Genomic DNA, 20528 nt, shown 5'->3' with positions numbered 1-20528 from the left:
GTTCAGTCCTTTTATTGAGTGATGTTCCATTATGGACCTACCACAATTTATTTATTTATTTGTTCATCAACTTATGGACTTTTAGGTTGCCATTTGTTTTTAGCTATAGGTAAAGATCTTATGAACCTTTATGAACAGATATTTTTGTGGATATATCTTTTCACTTCTCCTCGGTAAGAGTGGAATTGTTGAATTGTATAGTAAGCATATATTTTAACTTTATAAAGAAACTGCCTGTGCCCCAAGAGTATGTACCATTTTATTTTCTTAGAAGTAGTGTGTGAGACTTCAAGGTAGCTCTGCATCTTGGATAGGATGTGATTTTGTCTTTTTAATTTTAATTTTAGCTATTTTAGACCATAGTAGATGTGTGTGTGTGTGTGTGTGTTTGTGTTTGCATTTTCCTTATGAACATCTTTTTAATTTTTTTTTTAATGTTCCCATTGGCCATGGATATATTTTCTTTGTGAAGTGTCGGTTCAAATCTTTTGTCTATTTTTCTTTTTTGTTTGAGTTGTAAGACTTCTTTGTAAATTCTGGACACAAGTCTTTAATATATATGTGTTTTGTAAATAGTTTCCATACTTGGTGAATTGTTTTTGTTGTAACTGTCTTTTGAAGGATGCAAATGTTTTGTTATGAGGAAGTCAGTTTGTCATGTTTGTCTTTTATGGTTCATGCTTCTGAAATACAATAATCCAGGATCATAATTTTTTTTATTCTTAGTTGAAGGTGGACACAATACTTTTATTTTGTTTATTTAGTTTTTTATGTAGTTTTGGGGATCGAACCCAGTGCCTCATGCATGCTAGGCAAGTGCTCTACCACTGAGCCATCTCCCCAGCCCCAAATTTTTAGATTAATTTGGGGAGACTAGATATATCTTAGCATTATTGAATCTTCTAATTCATGAACATGATGTGTCTTTCCATTCAATTATTTAGGTGTTTTGAAATTTCAATAAACTGGTTTTTCATGGTATAGGTCATACACATACTTTGTTAAGTTTATCCTTAACTATTTTTTGATGCTGTTGTAAATGGCAATTGAATTTGATATATTGACCTCGTAAACTGATTTTGCTAAACTCATGTGCTATAGTAATTTATATATTCCTTGGATTTTCTAAATAATAATGTTCCCTTTGGGGAGGAGTGGTGCTCAGGATTGAACCCAGGCCCTTGCACATTCTAAGCATGTAGTTTATCACTGAGGTATACCCGTAGACTCTCTCAAGTAGATAATAATGTTGTTTGTGAATAAAGACATTTTTATTTTCTCTTTTCCATTGTGTATGATGTTCTTTCCTTGTCTTATTTCATGTGCTGGAACCTCTACTACAGTGCTGAATGGAAGTTGTAAGTGAATAGCCTTGTCTTATTCCTAATCTTGGAAAAAATGCATTCTTTTACCATTCAGTATAATATCTGTAGGATTTTTATAGATGCCTTGTAGGCTGAGGAAGTTCCCTTTCCTAATTTTATAACTTTTTAAAAATCATGAATAGATGCTGAATTTTGTCAAATGCTTTTCTCATTTCTTTAGATGATCCCATGATTTTTCTTTTTTCCTTTCCTGCTAATGTGAAAACTGCATGATTTTTAAGTCTTAAACCAACCTTGCATTCCTGTAATAAGCTTCGTCATGTTATATTTTGTACCACAGCAGTGTTGATTATTAACCATCCATAATTGGCACAGACTTCCCAGGTTAAAGAGCACAGTCTACAAAATGTATGCTCTTATAGATGGCGGACATAAATTCAAGAATCCCCAAGCCATTCTCACTTCTGGTGACAGGTTCAGGAATTCCCACACCACTCTTAGGTTTGAAAATTTGCTACAAACTATTCATAGAATTCAGGAAAGCACTATACTTTAATTTCAAGTTTTATCATAAATGTTATAAATCAGGGCCAGCCAAATGAAGAGACACAAAGAATGAGATCTAGGAGAGTTCTGGACACAAATTCATTCCCCTCTCATAATAAAATCAGGGTGAATACATTGCCCTCTTGGCATGTGGACGTGTCCACTAACTAGGAATTGTACCCAAGCCTCACTTTTCCAGAATTTTTATTGGAGTACCATTATGTAAGCATCTTTGATTGAGTCATTGGTTATGTGATTGAACTCAAACCCTAGCACTTCTCCTCACCCTGGAGATTGAACTGATATTAGTTATTCGAAGTCTCAACTCTTTAGTCACATTATTGGTCTTTTCACCATGACCAGCCTCCATTCTGAGTCATTTCCTTAGCATGAACTCAGTTGTAGTACAGGAGCCCATCATGAACAATGAAGACACTCCTATTCACAAGATTCCAAGGTTTTAGAAGCTGTATCTCAGGACGTAGGCATAAAACCAGACTGTGATAAAACAATGATACTTTCTATATGTTGATGGGTTTGATTTATTAATATTTTGTTAAGAACTTTTGTGGTTTAGGGCTGGGGATGTGGCTTATCAATAGACCACATGCCTGGAATGTGTGAGGCCCTGGGTTCAATCTCTAGCCTGCAAAACAAACAAAACCAAGAAACAACATTTGTGTTTATATTCATGAGTGATTTTAATCTATGGTTTCTTGCTTTTTGTTTGTTTTCCATGTGATTTATTTTCTCTTAGGTACTGGGGATTAAACCCAGGGCCTCGAACATGCTAGACAAGTGCTTTACCACTGAACCACATTCCCAGTCCTTTTATTTATTTATTTTTTTTGAGACAGGGTCTTGCTAAGTTGTCCCAACTGGCCTGGAACTTGTGTTTCTCCCACCTCAGCCTCCTGAGTGGCTGGAATTGCAGGCCTGTACCACCACATTGGCTTCTAATTTATTTGTCAAGTTTTGGTATCAGGCTAATACTGGTCTCATAAAATTAATTGGGAAGTGTTCCCTCTTGCCCTGTTTTTGCTTTTTTTTGTGTGTGTGTGTTTTTTTAAAGATTTTATGTGGGATTATTTTTTTATTCCTTAAGTGTTTGATAAAATTTTCTAATGAAGGCCTGGAGTTTTTTTGTGTGTGGAAAGGTTTTTTATTATGAATTCAATTTCTTTGATAGATACAGGACTATTCAATGTTTCTATTCTAGAGTTGGTTTGGTAATTTCTGTCTTTCACGAAATTTGGCTGTTATCTAGTTATATGGAAAAACATGATTGGCGTAAAGTTGTTCATAATCTCGTGTGTGTGTGTGTGTGTGTGTGTGTGTGTGTGTGTGTGTGTGTTTTACTGGGGATTGAACCTGGGGGTGTTCTGTCACTGAGCTATACCCCCAGCCCTCCTTCTTTTGCATTTTGAGACAAGGACTCACTAAGTTAATTGCCTAATCTGACCTTGAATTTGTGATCCTCCTGCCTCAGCCTCCTGAATAGGTGGGATTGCAGGTATAAGCCTCCAAGCTTTTTTTTTTTGATACTGGGATCAAGCCCAGGGCCATTAGCATACAATCTTCCACTGAACTACAGTCTCAGCTCTCTCATCCTTTTATTGTATATAGGCTTTATAGTGATACACACTTTTGTTTCTGGTACTGTTCATTTTTGCACTGTAATTTTTGTCTCTTTTTCATTAGTCTTAGAAGTGATTTATCAATTTTACTGATTTTTTTTTTAAAGTCTGCTTTAAGTTTTATTGATATTCACTATTCTTCCCCATTTTCTATTTCATTCTGTCCTTTTCTCTGTTTCAGTGTTTCTCAACCTTAGCACTATTGACATTTTGGGCCAGATAATGTTTTGGGCATCATGGGATGCTTAGCAGCTCTCTGGCCCTGACCTTATGATTCTTTGCTTGTTTGTCTGTTTCCAGGCTAATTCCAGTTGTAACCCCCTTTGGATATAAGCCGCAGAGACCCCTGCTTTATGGTAGCTGAAATTTTCTGTTTTTCTTGCCTTTTGGTTATGGATGGATAAATCCCTCCCCACCGCCCCTTTCAGATTCCCCGTTAGAAGCTACTTATCTAGTGTCATAGAATGTGTTCTTTTCATTGTGTAGAAGGCAGCATCTGTTAGATACTTTAGGTTTAGAAAGTAAGTGAATCAAAAATGTTAATGAATTGGGGGTTGGCTCATTAATTCAACAAGGATAGAGATCTCTTATTTTGCTATGAGTAGAGTATTCTGGGAATGGGGGCTTTTATGTTCCTTCCACGGCAGCACTATTGAGCCAAACTGTGCCGTTTCAATTCTACGCTTTGTTTTATTGACTGCCACCAAACTACACCCTAAAGAATTGAAAGTTTATGTATTAGAGCCATGTTGTACTCAGTGAAAACTCCGACCTGGTTAGGTAATGACTCTCATTTAAATAGGAAAGGCATTAGGATTCTCTCTCAAAACGTGTTGTTTGTAAAAAGATTACCTGTAGTTCATGATAAAATGATAGAAGTATCTTTCTCTCTAGTCTTGGAAGTTGTTAAGCATTAAGAGTAAGGGTGTTCAAAAGGAAGTCAGGCAGTTCATTAGTGTGTTCTCTCAGATGTGCATTTTATGTGGAGGAAAAAAAGTGGGCTGATAACAAAATGGATTATTCAGAACATCTGAACAAAATAGATTATTCAGAACATCTGAATCTTACAGGAAATTGATCATTATTGAGTACTTCATTGACACTTTATTGGAAGGACCTGGTTGGACACACAGGCTCAGAGAAGTAAAGGGATCATTGCTGAGTGTGCTAGTGTGCGATACATTCAATTACTAATTTATTGCCGGCACTGTTTGGACTGTTATTTTCTCTGTGTACATATTATTTAGGCTTCTTTCTTTTTGTTATACTCTTTTTTTTTCCCCAAAAACAAGCTCTGCCATTTATTAGTTTGTCGCGTAAACTCCTTGTGCTCAAGTTTTCTCATCTGTGATGTGAAAATGATGGAAGTATCCACTTTGTAAGGTTATTGTGATGATTAAATAAAACAATAAAACACATCAGCTAGTATAGTATAACGGTAGGCAGTCAGTGAATTGGTGTCATTACTGTTATCAGAACACTCATTTGTATTATACCACCACCTCAAGAGAACCAGGGACACACATTTCTCATACTCATGAATATATATTCCACACTGCCCTGGACAACAACAACAAAAAATTATTTATAGAGTACACAGGCAGACAAGAACTTGGTTCTATTTACTGACCCTTTAAGAACTAGGGTCAACTGCCATTTTAAATTTAGAAGCAATTTTCTTTTTCTAGAGTAGAAACTTTATTCACATTTGTGCAGATTCACTTCGTTCTGGTAAGCTCAGTGATAGAACGCCCCCAGGTTCAATCCCCAGTGAAACAGTGACTCCTTCAAGGTATTTAGATACCTGGCTAAATCTCCACTCCACTTTTGTGTTTTCCAACAAATTTACGAGGTGCCTAAGGAGACTTTAGAAATTCTGAGTAAAGTCTACTCAAGTCTGAGTACAGGGAAGGACAGCAGAAGCTCTGAGAAGAGACCGCTTTACAGGAGGAAGGAGTGAGTGTGAATGAGTTAACCCCAAACAGCACAGGGCAATTTATGTTGGAGTATAAATTGCTTCAGGGTATAATCCCTGGCTGGTGATGGGAACTCTGATTTAGAAGGTTGTCTGCCTTGAGGGGAAAATGGGTGAATTGAAAGAGCTAAGAATGCACAGTTGATAGTCAGGTTGGGTTTGGGTAGAGACATCCATGGTTGAACCTGGCAGTGAAATTCAAGGCACTGGGTGTGTCAGCTTTGGGACCTCCTTGGTTTGGTTGGTTACATAGTACCCTACACGAGCAATAGCAACTGTGGCAGGAAACAGGCATTCCTTCTGATTCCCAGATTTTTCTAGGACCTGTTCTTTTTCAAAATTTTTAAAATTGTATTTGTTCTCATTAGTTGTACATGACAGTAGAATGCCTTTATACATTTCGATAGATCATACATAAATAGAGTGTAATCTCTCATTTTTCTGACTATACATATTGCAGGATCATATCCGTCATGCAGTCATACATGTCCATGAAGTAGTAATGTCTGTTTCACTTTTCTTTGTTATACTTTTAGACCTTGTCCTCATAGCTGACTAAATGACCAAGTAGTTTTAGTCACTTACCTTTCCTTTTCATTTCTCTTTTTGTCATTGATTGTTTGCTTGTTTGTTTCCAGGCTAATTCCAAGTGTAACTGAACACCTGTCAAATTGTTGTTTTATATAGCAGACTTCACATATTTTGAGAAGAATATATTTAGTCTTGTTCAAAATAAAAGTATGCCGGGTGCTGTGGTGTATGCCGATAATCCCAGCAGCTCGGGAGGCTGAGGCAGGAGGATCATGAGTTCAAAGCTAGCTTCAGCAAAAGTGAGGTGCTTAGCAACTCAGTGAGACCCTGTCTCTAAATAAAATACAGAATAGGACTGGGAATGTGGCTCAGTGGTTGAATGCCCCTGAGTTCAATCCCTGGTACCCACTGCAAAAAAAAAAAAAATAATAATAATAAAAGTCTGAGTAGTAATTAACGTTAACATTTATTGAATACTTACTATGTGCTAGATGCTTTATTTTTTTTGTCTAGTCCTCTCAGTAACCAAGCCAAGGGATATGGTAATATTTCACAAATATGGTAATATTTTACAAATGAGGAAATGGAATTAGTGTTGTTAAACAATTTGTCACAAAGTTACAGAGTAGTGTGAATGAGAATTTTCAGAACTTTTTTCTCTAACACCATAGGTCTTTATTATCCGTATACATTGTTCCCTGGGTTTTGCTTTGGACTATACAACTCTGCTTGTTTGCTTATCTTATCCCTTCTACTTGGAATGGTACTCATTAGCAGGTTCCAGACTTCACTTGTAACAAATGTACCTATTTTAAGCCCCAGCTGAAGTGCCATCTTTTTCTAAACTTTCTCTAAGATCCCATTTGAAAGTAAACTCTGTTTCTTTTGAATTCTCACAATACTTTGTACCTTTCTACATATATTTATCTTGCCTTGGGTTTTAATTATTCTTATATATGTCTTAATTTATGAGCTAGAGGCTGTCTTTAATTCCCTGAAGCCTACATCAGTTTTGAACATTCAAGGTACTTAATATTTGTTGACTTGATATTATAGGCAAAAATTCATCAAAATAATAGTAAACTGATACATTTTTAAAAATATGGTAATGATTAGTATATTTATGATAATTTTTGTTTCTCGTTATTTGGAAATCTTATTTTCCTGATGGCATAGCTATGGCATACATTTCTTGGTTTGGTGGAGTCTTAGCCTAATTTTTTTTTCTTTTTTCTTTTTGAAGAAGACAAATAGTAAAGAAAAATCTGTTTGAGAGAGCTAGAAAGAGCCTGATGTTTTGATTTGGTCACATCAGTGGATCAGATTATGTTCTTTTAGTGCTTGATTTTTTAATAGGCTCAATATGATATTGTTATTCAACAACTGGTTATTGAAGGGAGTTTTTAGTTTTAAAGCTCTTTAAAATATTCCATTTCCCTCTTCTAGCTTACTGCTTTAACATTTCATTCAAACAAAAAAGTTAAAAAAAACATTATAAATACTTTGATTAGATGGGGTTTCATTGTTTATTGAGTTTTGAGCTTTGAATCTGTTAAATTCTACAAATTCTATGTTTTTATACTTTTTCCAATCTGATTTATACATATTTGCTGTTAATATAGCTGTTTTTTTTTTTTTTTTTTTTTTTGAAAAGTTAAAAATTCCTTAATTTTTTATTCCTGGTACCACTACCACAATTTACAGGGCAATATACCTGATGTAATGAAAAGAAAAAGAAAAAGACAAAGCTACAACAGATAAAAGACCTCAGGAATGTACATCTAATTGACACTACATTGCATTAATCAATAGCTGCACTTTTTGCAAACTGTGGCTATGACAGTCCTGAACAAGAAGGGTTTCCTGTTTAAGCTGCAGTAACTTTTCTGACTATGGATCATCGTGCCTTCTGTGGCAGATTTTTACAGTTCCTCTAATGCATTTGGGACGACTGTCTCAAAGTAACCTGCAGCTTTCCTGACAACTCCTCGCTCTCTCTCCTGCTAAGAACTGTAGCCCTTTTCTGCTGTTTTTAAAACCTTCTGCTACCGTATCCACCACTTCCACCACCAGATCCATAACCACCACCATAGGGACTGCCAGAGCTTCTTCCACCAAAACTGCCCCCCTTCATGGGTCCATAATTTGATTGCTGTTGTCCACTGTAATTTCCAAAATTATTATAGTTCCCACCACCACCATAGTTACCACCACCAAAATTTCCTCCTTCATTGTAACCATCATATCCTCCTCCTCCACCACCATATCCACCACCTTGGTTTCCATATCCTGGTCCACCACCACCATAGCCTCCTCTACTACTATAACCAGGACCACCGCCATAGTTGCCACCATCACCTCCAAATCCATTATATCCACCATCACCTCCTCCATAACTACCTCTGCTGCCACCACCTCCACCACCATAGCCTCCTCTTCCACCAACGTTTCCACCACGACCAAAGTTACCTCCACCACCTCCAAAGTTTCCTCCACGACCCATAAAGTTGCCAGATCCACCACCACGAGCTCTTTGTGATCCAGCAGACTGCATCTCTTGTTTAGAAAGGGCCTTTTTCACTTCACAATTATGCCCATTAATAGTGTGGTATTTCTGAACAACAATTTTGTCAACTGTATCATGATCATCAAAAGTTACAAAAGCAAATCCTCTCTTTTTCCCACTCTGCCTGTCTTCCATAACTTCTATGGTTTCAATCTTGCCATACTTTTCAAAGTAATCTCTCAAATTATATTCTTCTGTATCTTCTTTAATACCACCAACAAAAATTTTCTTCACCGTAAGATGGGCACCAGGCTTTACAGAATCCTCTCTAGAAACAGCTATCTTTGGTTCCACTACACGCCCATCAACCTTGTGTGGCCGAGCACACATTGCTGCATCCACCTCTTCAACACAAGAGTAAGTCACAAAACCAAAGCCCCTGGAACGTTTTGTTTGGGGGTCTCTCATTACCACACAATCTGTGAGTGTGCCCCATTTCTCAAAATGTTCTCTTAAACTATCATCTGTAGTTTCAAAGCTCAGACCACCAATAAACAGCTTCCTCAATTGCTCTGGTTCCTTTGGATCATGGCCCTCCTCCCCCCGGCGGCGGCGGCGGCGACGGCCGGAGTCCAATATAGCTGTTTTGAAACAGCCTAGGATTGTTTTTTCATATTTTGAAAAAGCGATGTTTATTAAGATAAACTCTTTAATATGAATCTCAGTTTTTTTTCCATCCCATTTCACTTATACTTTGTGAAACTGCTTTGAAAGCAGAAGGTGGATGGGAGAGAGTAACTCCAAGTCTTTCCGCTCTTAAACTGAAACATTGGGGGAAATTTCCACAAATTGAGGCTTGCAAAAACACTTAATCGTTAAGCTTTAGGAATCCTGCTGTTAAATATCCATTGGAATAATGAATCAGATTAAAGTAATGTTATGTAAAATATTCTGAAGGCATTGGACATTAACCAGAGCATATAAAATGATCATAAAGTTTTAGGCCTAGTGATAGAAACTTAAATTCTCCTTTATAAAATTCTCATTAATGCTAAATTATTATAAAAGTAATACAGTGTCATTCAAGGGAACTAGTTTGTAAAACATAATCCTAATAGTAGCAAACTTTATATAGATTATTATATGTTGCTGTTCAGTATAAATTTGTTAGTCCTTATAACAAATCCTGTGAGGCAGTTACAGCTGTTCCTCAGTATCTGTGGGGAATTGGTTCCAGGAACTCCCCAAGATAAAATCTATAGATGCTTAAGTCCTTTATATAAAATGTATATTTGCTTGTAACCTATGCACAGTTCCCTGTATTATTTATCTCTGGATTACTTATACTACCTAATATGATTTAAAACTATATAAATAGGTGCTATATTATATTTTTCAATGAATTTTGCCAAAATACTTTGTATGTGTTCAGTATAAATGCATTTTTCTCCCAAATATTTTCAATCTGCAATTGGTTGAATCCACAGATGTGGAACCCATAGATATGGAAGGCTAATTTTTATTGTCGTTTTTCCTGTTTCATAGATGAGGAAACAGCACTGAAAAATGAAGGGACTTTACCAGAGCCACAGTATTTGAACTCAGGCAGTCTGGTCTAAGAGTCTGTGCCCTCAGTCTTTATTCAGAATTGCTTCTCATCAGGTGGTTAAGAACTTGAGGGTTTGAAGTAAGAGAGACCTGGGTGTAATTCATTGCTGCTAATACTACTGGGATGGGAGTTTGTTTCTTGATGTCTGAGTCTCAGTATTCTTGATTATAAAACAAAGAATTGTTTTAGGAATAAAGTGAGGTAATATGTGTTAGGTACTATGCTTGTTCAATAGACGGTAAGTATCCTAACAAATGCTGAGAGGCAAATGAAAAAAGTCAACAAAAGAAAAATAACCAAGCATTTTGAGTCACTTCTTTTCAGTCCTTAAGCTTGTTTCTTGATTTTTTTATGTGTATTTTTTCCCTTATGTTGTATATTTTTCTTGTATATTTTATTCTCATTTGTTTCACATAAAATTCAGAAAGGCTCGAATTTGCTTGTGCCACCTAGCAGTTAGGCAAGTTTGTTTTGTTCCTATGTTAGCAAAAACTTCTTTTTTCCTGTGTTTAGGAGTAGATGGAGATAGAGGAGGACTATACATATCTTTTTTCTTTTCAAATAAAAATGATATTTTTAGATAAAAATGATATCTAAACTAGAAGAAGCAAACACATTTTTAAGTTTATTTGAATTTTGAATTAAATGTTTGAATTAAAATTTCTCATATAATATCTTTAACAAAATAGAGGATGCTCTTAAGTATAGGCAGGAGGGCACGTGCTAGTATTTCATTAGAATGACAAATACCAATTTCAGAATATTTAACACTGTTAACTGAAAACGCTGTCTGAAAGAGAAGTCCTAATAAATGTAGACTTTGCTTTTTGATGTGCGAGATTGTAGAAGTGTGACCATATGTTGCATTGTTAAATTATAGGGCTATGGCATAGCAGTAACTATAAACTAACCCCCCTTTCTATAGCCTTATTAACAAGTGTGGCTAATGTTGTTCTTTTTTTTTTCCTTTTAGATCTACACACAATGAGCTGGAAAAGAACCGGTGAGTCAGTAGAGGGTACAACTTTCACTTGTGTTTAAAAAGCAAACTCATCATTTTACCTATGAAAATAATGTAATAGTGCTTATGTAGTTGTAATTTTATTTTTAAAATATAAAGCCTGTCGTGATTCTTATATATATGTATTTTCTGCAAAAAATGACTTAAAGAGTAAGCTTATACTATCTAAACTAGAAGAATCTAAACACATTTTAAAGCTCATTTGAATTTTGAGTTCATGGGGTAGCTTCCTTTATTTCTGTCTTCAGAACAGGTTAATCATGGTAGGCTCATGGCTTAAATATGGTCTTGCTAAAGGATTGGGTTTCTGGAATAGTAATAAACATGAAAAATTGGAGTGCATTAAACCTTTATTTGCAGTTTGTTCATTTATTCATGCATTTGACAAATATTTATCAAGCATGAACTATACATCATTGCAGGCTTTACATAGGAAATATAAGAATATTTCAGATAGTTTCTGTCCTCAAGGAACCCACAGCTTTGTTAGAGAAGAAGTAATTAAAATACTGTATAACACAGTAAGTATGTAATGGGAGGCAGAGGATGGTGGAGGGTGCTGAAAGATCATTTTGGAAGTTCAGTTTATTCCCTTTTGTAGTCTTGAAAAGCTCTGCAGAGGTTGGTGAGTGAGCACTGAATACTAAGGAAACTGCAAGTCGTTTAGTATGAGTATAAAAGATTGTAGCAAAGGTAAACCACATCAGATATTGAAGAATTTCATCAACTATGCTGAAAAGTTGTCTCTTAGCAATAGGTAGCACTTACTCATTTTAAAATATTTGTGTTTTAGAGCTGGCCTGGTGGTGTACATTTATAATCTGAGCTTCTTGAGAGACTAAGGCAGGAGAATTCCAACTTCAAGGCCAGCCTCTGCAACTTAGTGAGACCCTGTCTAAAATTTTTCTTAAAAGTTGGGGGTGAGGATTAGGATTCTATCTCAGTGGTAGGGCACCCGTGGGCTCAATCCCCAGTATCACTTCCCCCCAAAAAATTTAAAAAGGTTTGTTTTGGAAAGAGCACTTTGAGCTGCTCAGGGGAGGCTGAGGCAGGAGGATAGCGAGTTCAAAGCCAACCTCAGAAACTGGGAGGCACTAAGCAACTCATTGAGACACTGTCTCTAAATAAAATACAAAATCGGACTGGGCATAGATGTGGCTCGTTGAGTATTGAGTGCTCCCGAGTTCAATCCATGCTTTCCCTTGCCCCAGCCCCCCGCCCCCGCAAAAAAAAAAAAAGCACTTTTGGGTTGGGCTTGATGGCACACATGCCTATAATCCCAGAGATCACAAGTTCCTCAGCAATTTAGCGAGACCCTAAGCAACTTAGTGAGACCCTATCTCAAAAAAAAAAAAAAAAAAAAAAAAATAGGTTTGGGCCTTCCTCAGAGGTAAAGCATCCCTAGATTCAATTCCTAGTTTGAAAAAAAAAAAAAAGGAACAGGAAAGTCATTTTGACTATACTGTGAGGAATTGGTTGGGAGAATAATACCAGCGAAATGACCCTTTTTAAAAACCATTGTAGTAATATAGGTAAGAGTTTATGGTAGCTATAGAGGCAGAAGCAGACAAAAAGTATGGAGAAGAAATAATAGAAACTAGTGATTAGTTGGATTTGGATAATTAAATTTTAGATGAAATTGCCATTTATTGAGGAAAGGAATATAGGAAGAGGACAAGTTTGAGAAAAAACATTACTGTAGGAGTTATTCTCTTTTGGTGTAGAGATTAGATTAATAACCAACAAGCTCTGAATTGTTTAGGGGTAATCATTTTTTCCACATTTTTTTTAATGGGTGCATTATAGTTCTACCTAATGGTGGAATTTGTTGTTACATATTCGTTTATGCATATGACAATATAATTCAGCCGATGTCACTCCCCAGTACTTCCCCCTCCCCGTGCCTCTTTTCTCTATTCTACTCCTCTCCCTTTGATTTTCATGAGAACCCCCCACACCTTCCTTTTTCTTCTCCATTTTCCACATATGAGAGAAAACATGACCCTTAACCTTCTGGGTTTGGCTTATTTCACTTAACATAATGTTCTCAAGTTCTGTCCATTTTCCTGCAAATTGTTGACAAATATGATTTTGACTTTTCAACTTTTTGTCATACTTTTTTTTTTTTCTTTTTTTTCCTAGAAGGATCTTACAGGTTGACTGCCTACCTGCCTCCTTGCTGATTAGTTTAAATGTCAAAACTTCTTTAAAAAACTTAGCAGAGTCCTTCTGGCAGACTTAGTGATTTTTACCACTTGTGTGTACACTGCTCTGTTCTTCCCTCCTCTGGTAAGACTGATTATGTAGTATTGCAGTTATTTGTTGATATGTCTCTTCTGTCAGATGGCTAGACCGACTGCCTCAAAGGCAGGGATTCTGTTTTGTTCACTTTATTAGCCTCAGTGCCTGAGATTTGATGCATATATAGTACATGATGGCGTTAATATTGAATGAAGGGTAAAATTGGAACTTAAAAGTTTAGGGGTCTAGTAAAAGATATTTTGTTAGCGACAGTGCAGCTTATCAGATTTTACATTTTTTAAAAAAAATCTCTTTTCTGTCTTACATTTCTAGTATATTAAAGATGTAGATGGTTTAAAACATGGCAGGAAAGACCATGAAAAGATGAAGAAATGGTATCTCTGAGGATTCTAAAACTAAACCCTAACATTGAGCTTTAAATAGGCATATAGAGTACATTTTGGGCCACAAGGGTTAAATACTAGTAAATATGTGACTTTTGTAATTATGCCCTCCATTTGGATATGACCCTTGGTAGATCCCCATTGGAAACCTGGCAAAAACTTGTTTTAACCCTTGGAAGAGACTCTTTTTAGTAACTCTTTGGAAAGCAGCTTTTAAAATCTGAGTAAATTTTGTTTAGTGCACTCTGCATATCATATCTAGTTTACTGATAACTTTAAAAACCTCAGAAAATGATATGTGTATCACTCGTAGTGTTACTTTATGCCCTGTAAGTTGTTTGACCTAGTGTCTGACTGTGACACCGGTACAGCATGCATGTCTTGTATTACCTTGGCTGTAAGCAATCTCCAGTGAAGGCCTTTTGTTCCTGTTTTATTACTTAGATCCTATTTTGTTTACTTAGGTCTAAGATTTTCTGAATGGTCATCTATGCTACCTCACTTAAGGCATAGTTCTCTCATTCTCTTTTGATAGCCCTAAAAGGGCTCATAGATATACATTCTTTATTAATTTGGAAGGGCTAGCAGACATTCTTTATTTCTTTATTTCTCAAATTATTTCTTCTCCTTGCTCTCTTCATGTTTTGTTTTGTTTTGTTTTTTTGTCTTCCTTCCCTTTCTTCTCTGAGCCTTTGCTGAAAGGTGATACAGGATTAACCTTTTGAAGATGTTTTTCAAAGTTTTTTTTAATCACTATAAATAAAACTCTTAATTTAGTAGCTTGTGTCAGAGGATCAGTGTCAAAATAAAAACCAGATTTAATAACTCATACCCATACCCCACTTCTGAAAATTTACCAGCTTGTGATTTAACAAGAGACAGGGAGATTTAAAGACTGGGGAGATGTTTAGCAGAAAAGCAGCACAGAAACATTTCAAAAATTTAAGCCTGTATTGTTACTATAATTTTAGGCCCCCACCCAGTTTTATTTAATAGTCCCTTTTTATCAGGCATAGTTTTTTATTTGATGTTTTACAGAAAAAAGTTAATCTATCTTTGGCAACCTTTAAAATAAATAGAATTTTGCCTTTACCTGTCCTTTGCCTTTAAGCATGATCTTACGTGAGGAAAGTAACTCACCATCAGATGGTAAATTTAATTTTGTTTTCATTCTGAAAAGGCATTTCTGAAATAATTCATATTCTTGAAATTTGGCTACTGTAAATATACATATGTATATGTATGCATACACACACACGCATTTATTTACTTATTTATTTAAGAAAAATTTTTTTCCTTTTAAGCTTGGTTCTAAAATCTTAGATATAAATCTGTTTTTACTTGGGCAGATGCAGCAAGAATTAAAGTAATTAATTTTAAATTGTTAGTGATTGGCAGAGTAATTCCAGATGACTCTCTTAAATTTGTAAGATTGTTAAAGGTCTGAGTTCTGTCCTTGAGACAATAGCTAACAAATGTTGAGGTTCATACTCCCAAATTTCAGAGGGAAGCCTAGTGGTGGAGATTTGGGGCCTGAGACACCCAGAATAGTTTGTTCAGACCCACAATTATATCAGGATACCTACAGCATATTAAGGAACTTTGGATAATTTTTAGTCTGAATATAAAAGTTTGCATTCTTTTTAATTTTGTCCTGGGGACCGATTTCTGCCTAAAACTATGATTATGTTGAGCTTGGTCTAGATGGTTCAAAACATTTGTTACCTGTATGCTACTTCTGTACTCCTAGACCTACAACAGGTCAAAACAGTCTAAGAAGGTGAAAATGGAGAGAAAGCAGACTACCTTTAAATGTTCTGCATTCCTCAGGAACCTATATGAATTATATCGTGGTAAACTTAATGAGTCTTTGAAAATGAAGAACTAAGAATTTACTTTGCCTGTTGGCTTGTCTTATGAATTGGGTTCTTTGCCAGAGAAGAAACTATTCAGTACAGATTTTAGATCGCTTCATTGCTTTTTCATTTTCTTAATTCAAATTACTGATGATGTTTTTAACAGAGTCAACAGCTTTAAACAGGACTTTAATGGTCAAGAACCTTAGTGCTGACTGCAGGAGAGACCATTCAACTTTAATAGCTGTCATTCCATCAAAACAAAAGGCTTACCCTTATTAAACTTTGGCAAAGCTGGAAAGACCAAATGAGGACACTGAACTAATAATTCCTTCCTAGGCAAAGAAGTGATTATTTGTACTAAAAGAGAACGATGTCCTATGAATGATATGAGGTATCCTCCATATATAGGAACTCTTACATTTCCTTAAGGAAAGAGGAAAATTAGCACTTATGGAGTTCTTACTAAGAAGGCTGTTATGTAATTCTATAAGGTAGGAAAGCAGGAAGTGTGGTTTACAAGTATCATTGAAAATGACCATTTTGATTTCCATAATTACAGTTTGAAACAAGGTGATGTGAATACAAAGCACTCCTAATCATGATCCTGTCTCATCATGAATTATTATAACTTTAATATCAGTCTTTCTTTACAGTAATGATTAGTAAATAGTTTGCTAGACATGATGATAGATAAAATGAAGAATAAATAGTGACCCTATTATATTCTTAAAGTTAGGGCTATTATAGTTTGGAATTTAAATGTTTCATCTTTCAATACCTTGATACAGTTAAGTGATCAGTTAATGTCTAGGTGCACTAGTAATGGGAAGCTAAAATTCATTAGTGTTCTGTGGGATGATTTCTTTTGAAAAAGAAAGGGAATAGAATAGCATAGAAAATGCCAAAATGCATTGCCTGAAGTAAATTTAAATGTAGACTTGTGAAACTTATGTAAACTGGATCATGATATCCTCTGGGTCAGTTAAAAAGCTACTGCTTTGGATAGCCAAGAATAATGAATGTTGAGCCATGAGGAAGAGAGAGAATTTGAATATTAGAAAAGAGCGAGGTGGGCTGGGGAGATAGCTCAGTTGGTAGAGTGTTTGCCTCGCAAGCACAAGGCCCTGGGTTCGATCCCAGCACCGCCCAAAAAAAAAAAAAAAAAAAAAAAAAAAAAAAAACGAGGAAAAGCATCAGTGTGCATAGAGTTTTGGAAGCAGGAAGTTGGTGTCGTAAGTTGTGTTTAGGAGAGAGTGAATAGACCATGTTGAGTGGAATGGTGGAGTGGAAGATGAAGATGGAAGAGTAGTTTGGGATTAGATTGTGGAATATTATCAAGTGTCAAGGAATTTGGATTTTATTTTGTTGGCAGTGATATTTGAGACTTTTGTAGTAAAAAGGCATGATTAAAGCATTAAAAGAAAGTATTGTCTATCTATAGAAGTAGGAAGAATAGCTTGAATGCTTCTAAATTCATGTCGCAGAATTGGGAACAGGAAGGAGGAGAGAGAACTAAGATACACTGTAAAAGAAGAATATTATATTCCATTAACTGCTATTGTTCATTCCTAACATTTCATTCTTCACATAATATAGCAAGTATGATTTTTTTCAGAGGATCTATCAGATAAGTCATTTCTCTTTCTACAATCCTTCACTGTCTTCCCATTGCAACTAGATAAAATCTATGGTTTGCAAAGTCCTAGCACTCTCACTTGTCCCCTGTGGTATACCTCAGACATACCATGCTTCTTTCCATCTTGGGACTGTTGCACCTGGTGTTTCTTCTGCTCCTGAAGCCCTTGCTCTACTTCATCATTATTTAGTTCTTAGGTCATCTTAGAGAACAAGATTTGCCTGCCGGTTACTCTCTATTCCATTGCCTTTATGTTACTGTGACATTTATATCTGCCTGGAGTATTTATTCATTTGTGTTATTTGACTTCTTTTGCTAAAATATAAGTTTCAAGAAGGTAGGGACTTTATGTCATGACATAGTAGTCATTGAGTAAAAGAATGATAGGTGAGGGGCTAGTGTTGTGGTTCAGTGGTAGAGCGCTTGCCTGTTACAGGTGAGACCCTGAGTTTGATACTCAGCACTACATATAAATAAATAAAATAAAAGATCCATTGATAACTAAAAAAAATATATATTTTTTTTTTAAAAAAAGAATGATAGGTGATATTGAATAGATTTAAAATCAACCAGGGTTGGGGGTATGCTTAGTGGTAGAGAACTTGCCTAGCATATGTGAAGTCCTGGGTTCAAACCCCAACACCACAAAAAGTAGAAAATAAATAAAATCAACAAGTTATCAAACTCTGACGTAAGTGAAAAGTGATATATATATATGCGTATGTGTGTGTACACATACTCATGAGAGCTCAGCAGACAAAAATAATTTTAGGAGGGAATGGAAATTTAATGAACTCTTAAAATATAAATAAGTTATATGAGAAAACTCAATAAGTAGGAACATCTTAAAGGATTTTTTACCATGCAGGACTTCATCCTGCTTGTAAGGAGAGAATCAGTGAATTATTTTTAGAGGCTTATTTACTCTTAGTTCATTGAGGCATCATATATTACACTAAGACAAGGATGGGTAATTTTTATAAAGGAGAACATTTAATGGAGTTTATGTTCCAATTGTGAGATCTTTATTCCTTTTTCATTCCATGATCTGAGATTGGTAAACATTTTTACAAGGAAAACATTTTATGTATTTGAAGACTAGAATTTCATAAATAATTTCAACTTTCATGTATATTAGAAGTTTTGATGTTTTATGTTTATCACAATTGTTTTGATGTGATAGTGAATGTCATATTTTTTTCCTAGACTCTATTGTGCTCCCATTAAAGATGGATATTTTGATGGAGTAATTGTTTGTCTGCCTTATTTTTGAACAAAACATGAGTAAATCATTGGGCAATAGTTTCTTAGTATATCATATGATTATTTAGGGTTCCTTGACAGGAGGAACATACCTTAATTGGTTTTAGCTACATATTTTGTGCCTTTGTATGACATTTGTTTAAAAATAACATACACTTTTCATACATAGGAAGCACATTCTAGAGAAAACAAATACGTGTTAGGAGGATAAACAAGATTGGTTTGGCAAGAACTTTCATTAAAACTCTTACCTCAACTAATTGTACTTAAAGGGTAAGTACAATTGCTTGCATTAAAGGCAAGTTTATGGGGTTGGGGAAACCAAACCTTTATTTAATACAGCCTCAGCTGGATTAATAGTCTGCAGTTTTGAATTGAGTTCTATTCATCTGAAAAGTGTAGTCAAACTTTTCTTAGATCTTGTTTATTTCTAAGATACAAGGGATATTAGCATGTCTGATTATGAAAACACTTCTAGTAACTTCCTCAACCCGATAAAGGAACCTTATAAAAAACCTACAACCGATATCATCTATAATGATGAAATACTGAATGTTTTCCCCCTCAGATCAGGAATAAGACAAGGATATATGCCTTCACCACTTACACTCAGCATTATACTGGAGGTCCTATCCAAGGTAGTTAGGAAAGAAAAAGGAAATGAAAGGCATTTTGATTGGAAAACAAGTAAAACCATTTATATTTGTAGGTATTATAATCTTATGTATGGAAAATTCTGAAGCCAGGTGCAGTGTCACATGTGGCCCAGCCACAGAGACAGACAGACGGCAAGTTTAATGCCAGTTTGGAAAACTTAGCAAGATTCTGTCTCGAAAGGAAAAATAAAAAGGGCTTGGGGTGTAGCACAGTGGTGAACACCCCTGGGTTCAATCCCCAGTACTGCCAAAAATAAAAAATAAAGTAAGTTAACATTATCAAATAGTAAGAAGAATAGCACAGTCATTTGTCAGAGACATGTAATTGATGTATTTTGTAAATAAGTAAATGAATGTTTTAAATATTTTATAGGAGTAAGAATGCTAAAAACTGTAGACAACTAAAAATAGCTGTCAAGAATGCAGAGATAAGCACCTGTTAGAATTAGAATTGAATGTTATATGAGATACAGATGAAGTAATGGGTGAGTTTTGGAGATAAAATTTATGGTTAATAGAGGAAGCGTAGCCAGGATAAAATTACACATCTAAAATGCAGTCTATGCAATGAAGTCATTGCAGTTGTGTCTAGATAGATAGTTTCTATATTGACCTTTGTCAGAAATAGCTCATTTAAGACTATGCTTTCTGTTCCCTGACCTGGCTACATATATACTGTAAGGTGACAGATTTGAGTCAAAGACAAGAATTGCATTTTAGAAACAAGTGTTCTCAGTATTTCATCTGTTTAATTCCCAAAGTTTAAATAGTTCTACAACTGATGTATGGGAAGAGATAAGATCTCTAGCTTTAAAAAAAAAAAAATCCAGAGGTTTTATAACTTACAAATTTGGATTCAAAATTACTTGTAGAAGTAAATGGGTAATTCAGATCTTGAATAATTGACATGGAGAATATCATAGCAGGTGAATGCAGAAATCTATGTCAGTGTAGCTGTACCTTTTTTAAGAATGCACTTCTCAAACTACGAATTTGTAGTTTAAAAAAAGGAAGAATTTATTTTCCTGGGATATTTTAGTTGATGCAGTATACTAAAATATACTTTATTTGCATCTTTGAGAACTATGTTAGATCTATAAAACTGATTAGTAATTATGCTTACAATTACTGAAAATTCTTCTAGAGTTTTAAGTCAGTACACTATTTTACTGAATTCTTTTGCTGCATATGGTAAAGGAATTAATGCAGTATAAATACTCTTGATAAATATTGGAAGTTTAATAATAACCAGGATTCAAATATTTTTTCATAAACTAGTATCTTCATTTAAAGAAATTTCTATTCAGATACAAATGTCG

At 35.2% G+C, this 20528-nt stretch overlaps 2 protein-coding genes and 1 long non-coding RNA gene across 6 annotated transcripts in view; 2 read left to right on the top strand and 1 right to left on the bottom strand.

Annotated features, from left to right (window-relative positions):
• Positions 1–20528, top strand: part of LOC306660446 — a 356489-nt gene that overhangs the window by 290205 nt on the left and 45756 nt on the right. The window lies entirely within an intron of this gene.
• Positions 1–20528, top strand: part of MXI1 (MAX interactor 1, dimerization protein) — a 72055-nt gene that overhangs the window by 28026 nt on the left and 23501 nt on the right. For all 4 annotated transcript variants that reach the window (XM_079138684.1, XM_079138685.1, XM_079138686.1 and 1 more), the window contains exon 3: positions 11103–11132. In XM_079138684.1, the coding sequence (XP_078994810.1) occupies positions 11103–11132 (30 nt within the window). The remainder of the gene's footprint in view (positions 1–11102; positions 11133–20528) is intronic.
• On the bottom strand, positions 7673–9147 carry LOC306660441 (heterogeneous nuclear ribonucleoprotein A3-like). The gene has a single exon (XM_079138690.1). The coding sequence runs from the start codon at positions 8986–8988 to the stop codon at positions 8047–8049; it is 942 nt and encodes a 313-aa protein (XP_078994816.1). The 5' UTR covers positions 8989–9147; the 3' UTR covers positions 7673–8046.

The sequence above is a fragment of the Sciurus vulgaris genome (genome assembly GCF_902686455.1).
Source record: "Sciurus vulgaris genome assembly, chromosome: 4".
Lineage (NCBI taxonomy): Eukaryota > Metazoa > Chordata > Mammalia > Rodentia > Sciuridae > Sciurus > Sciurus vulgaris.
This window is presented reverse-complemented; position numbering and strand designations above follow the sequence as displayed.

Bases quoted from the DNA above. Each gene is read 5' to 3' on its own strand.
- LOC306660441 (XM_079138690.1), bottom strand. From the start codon at position 8,988: ATGAGAGACCCCCAAACAAAACGTTCCAGGGGCTTTGGTTTTGTGACT.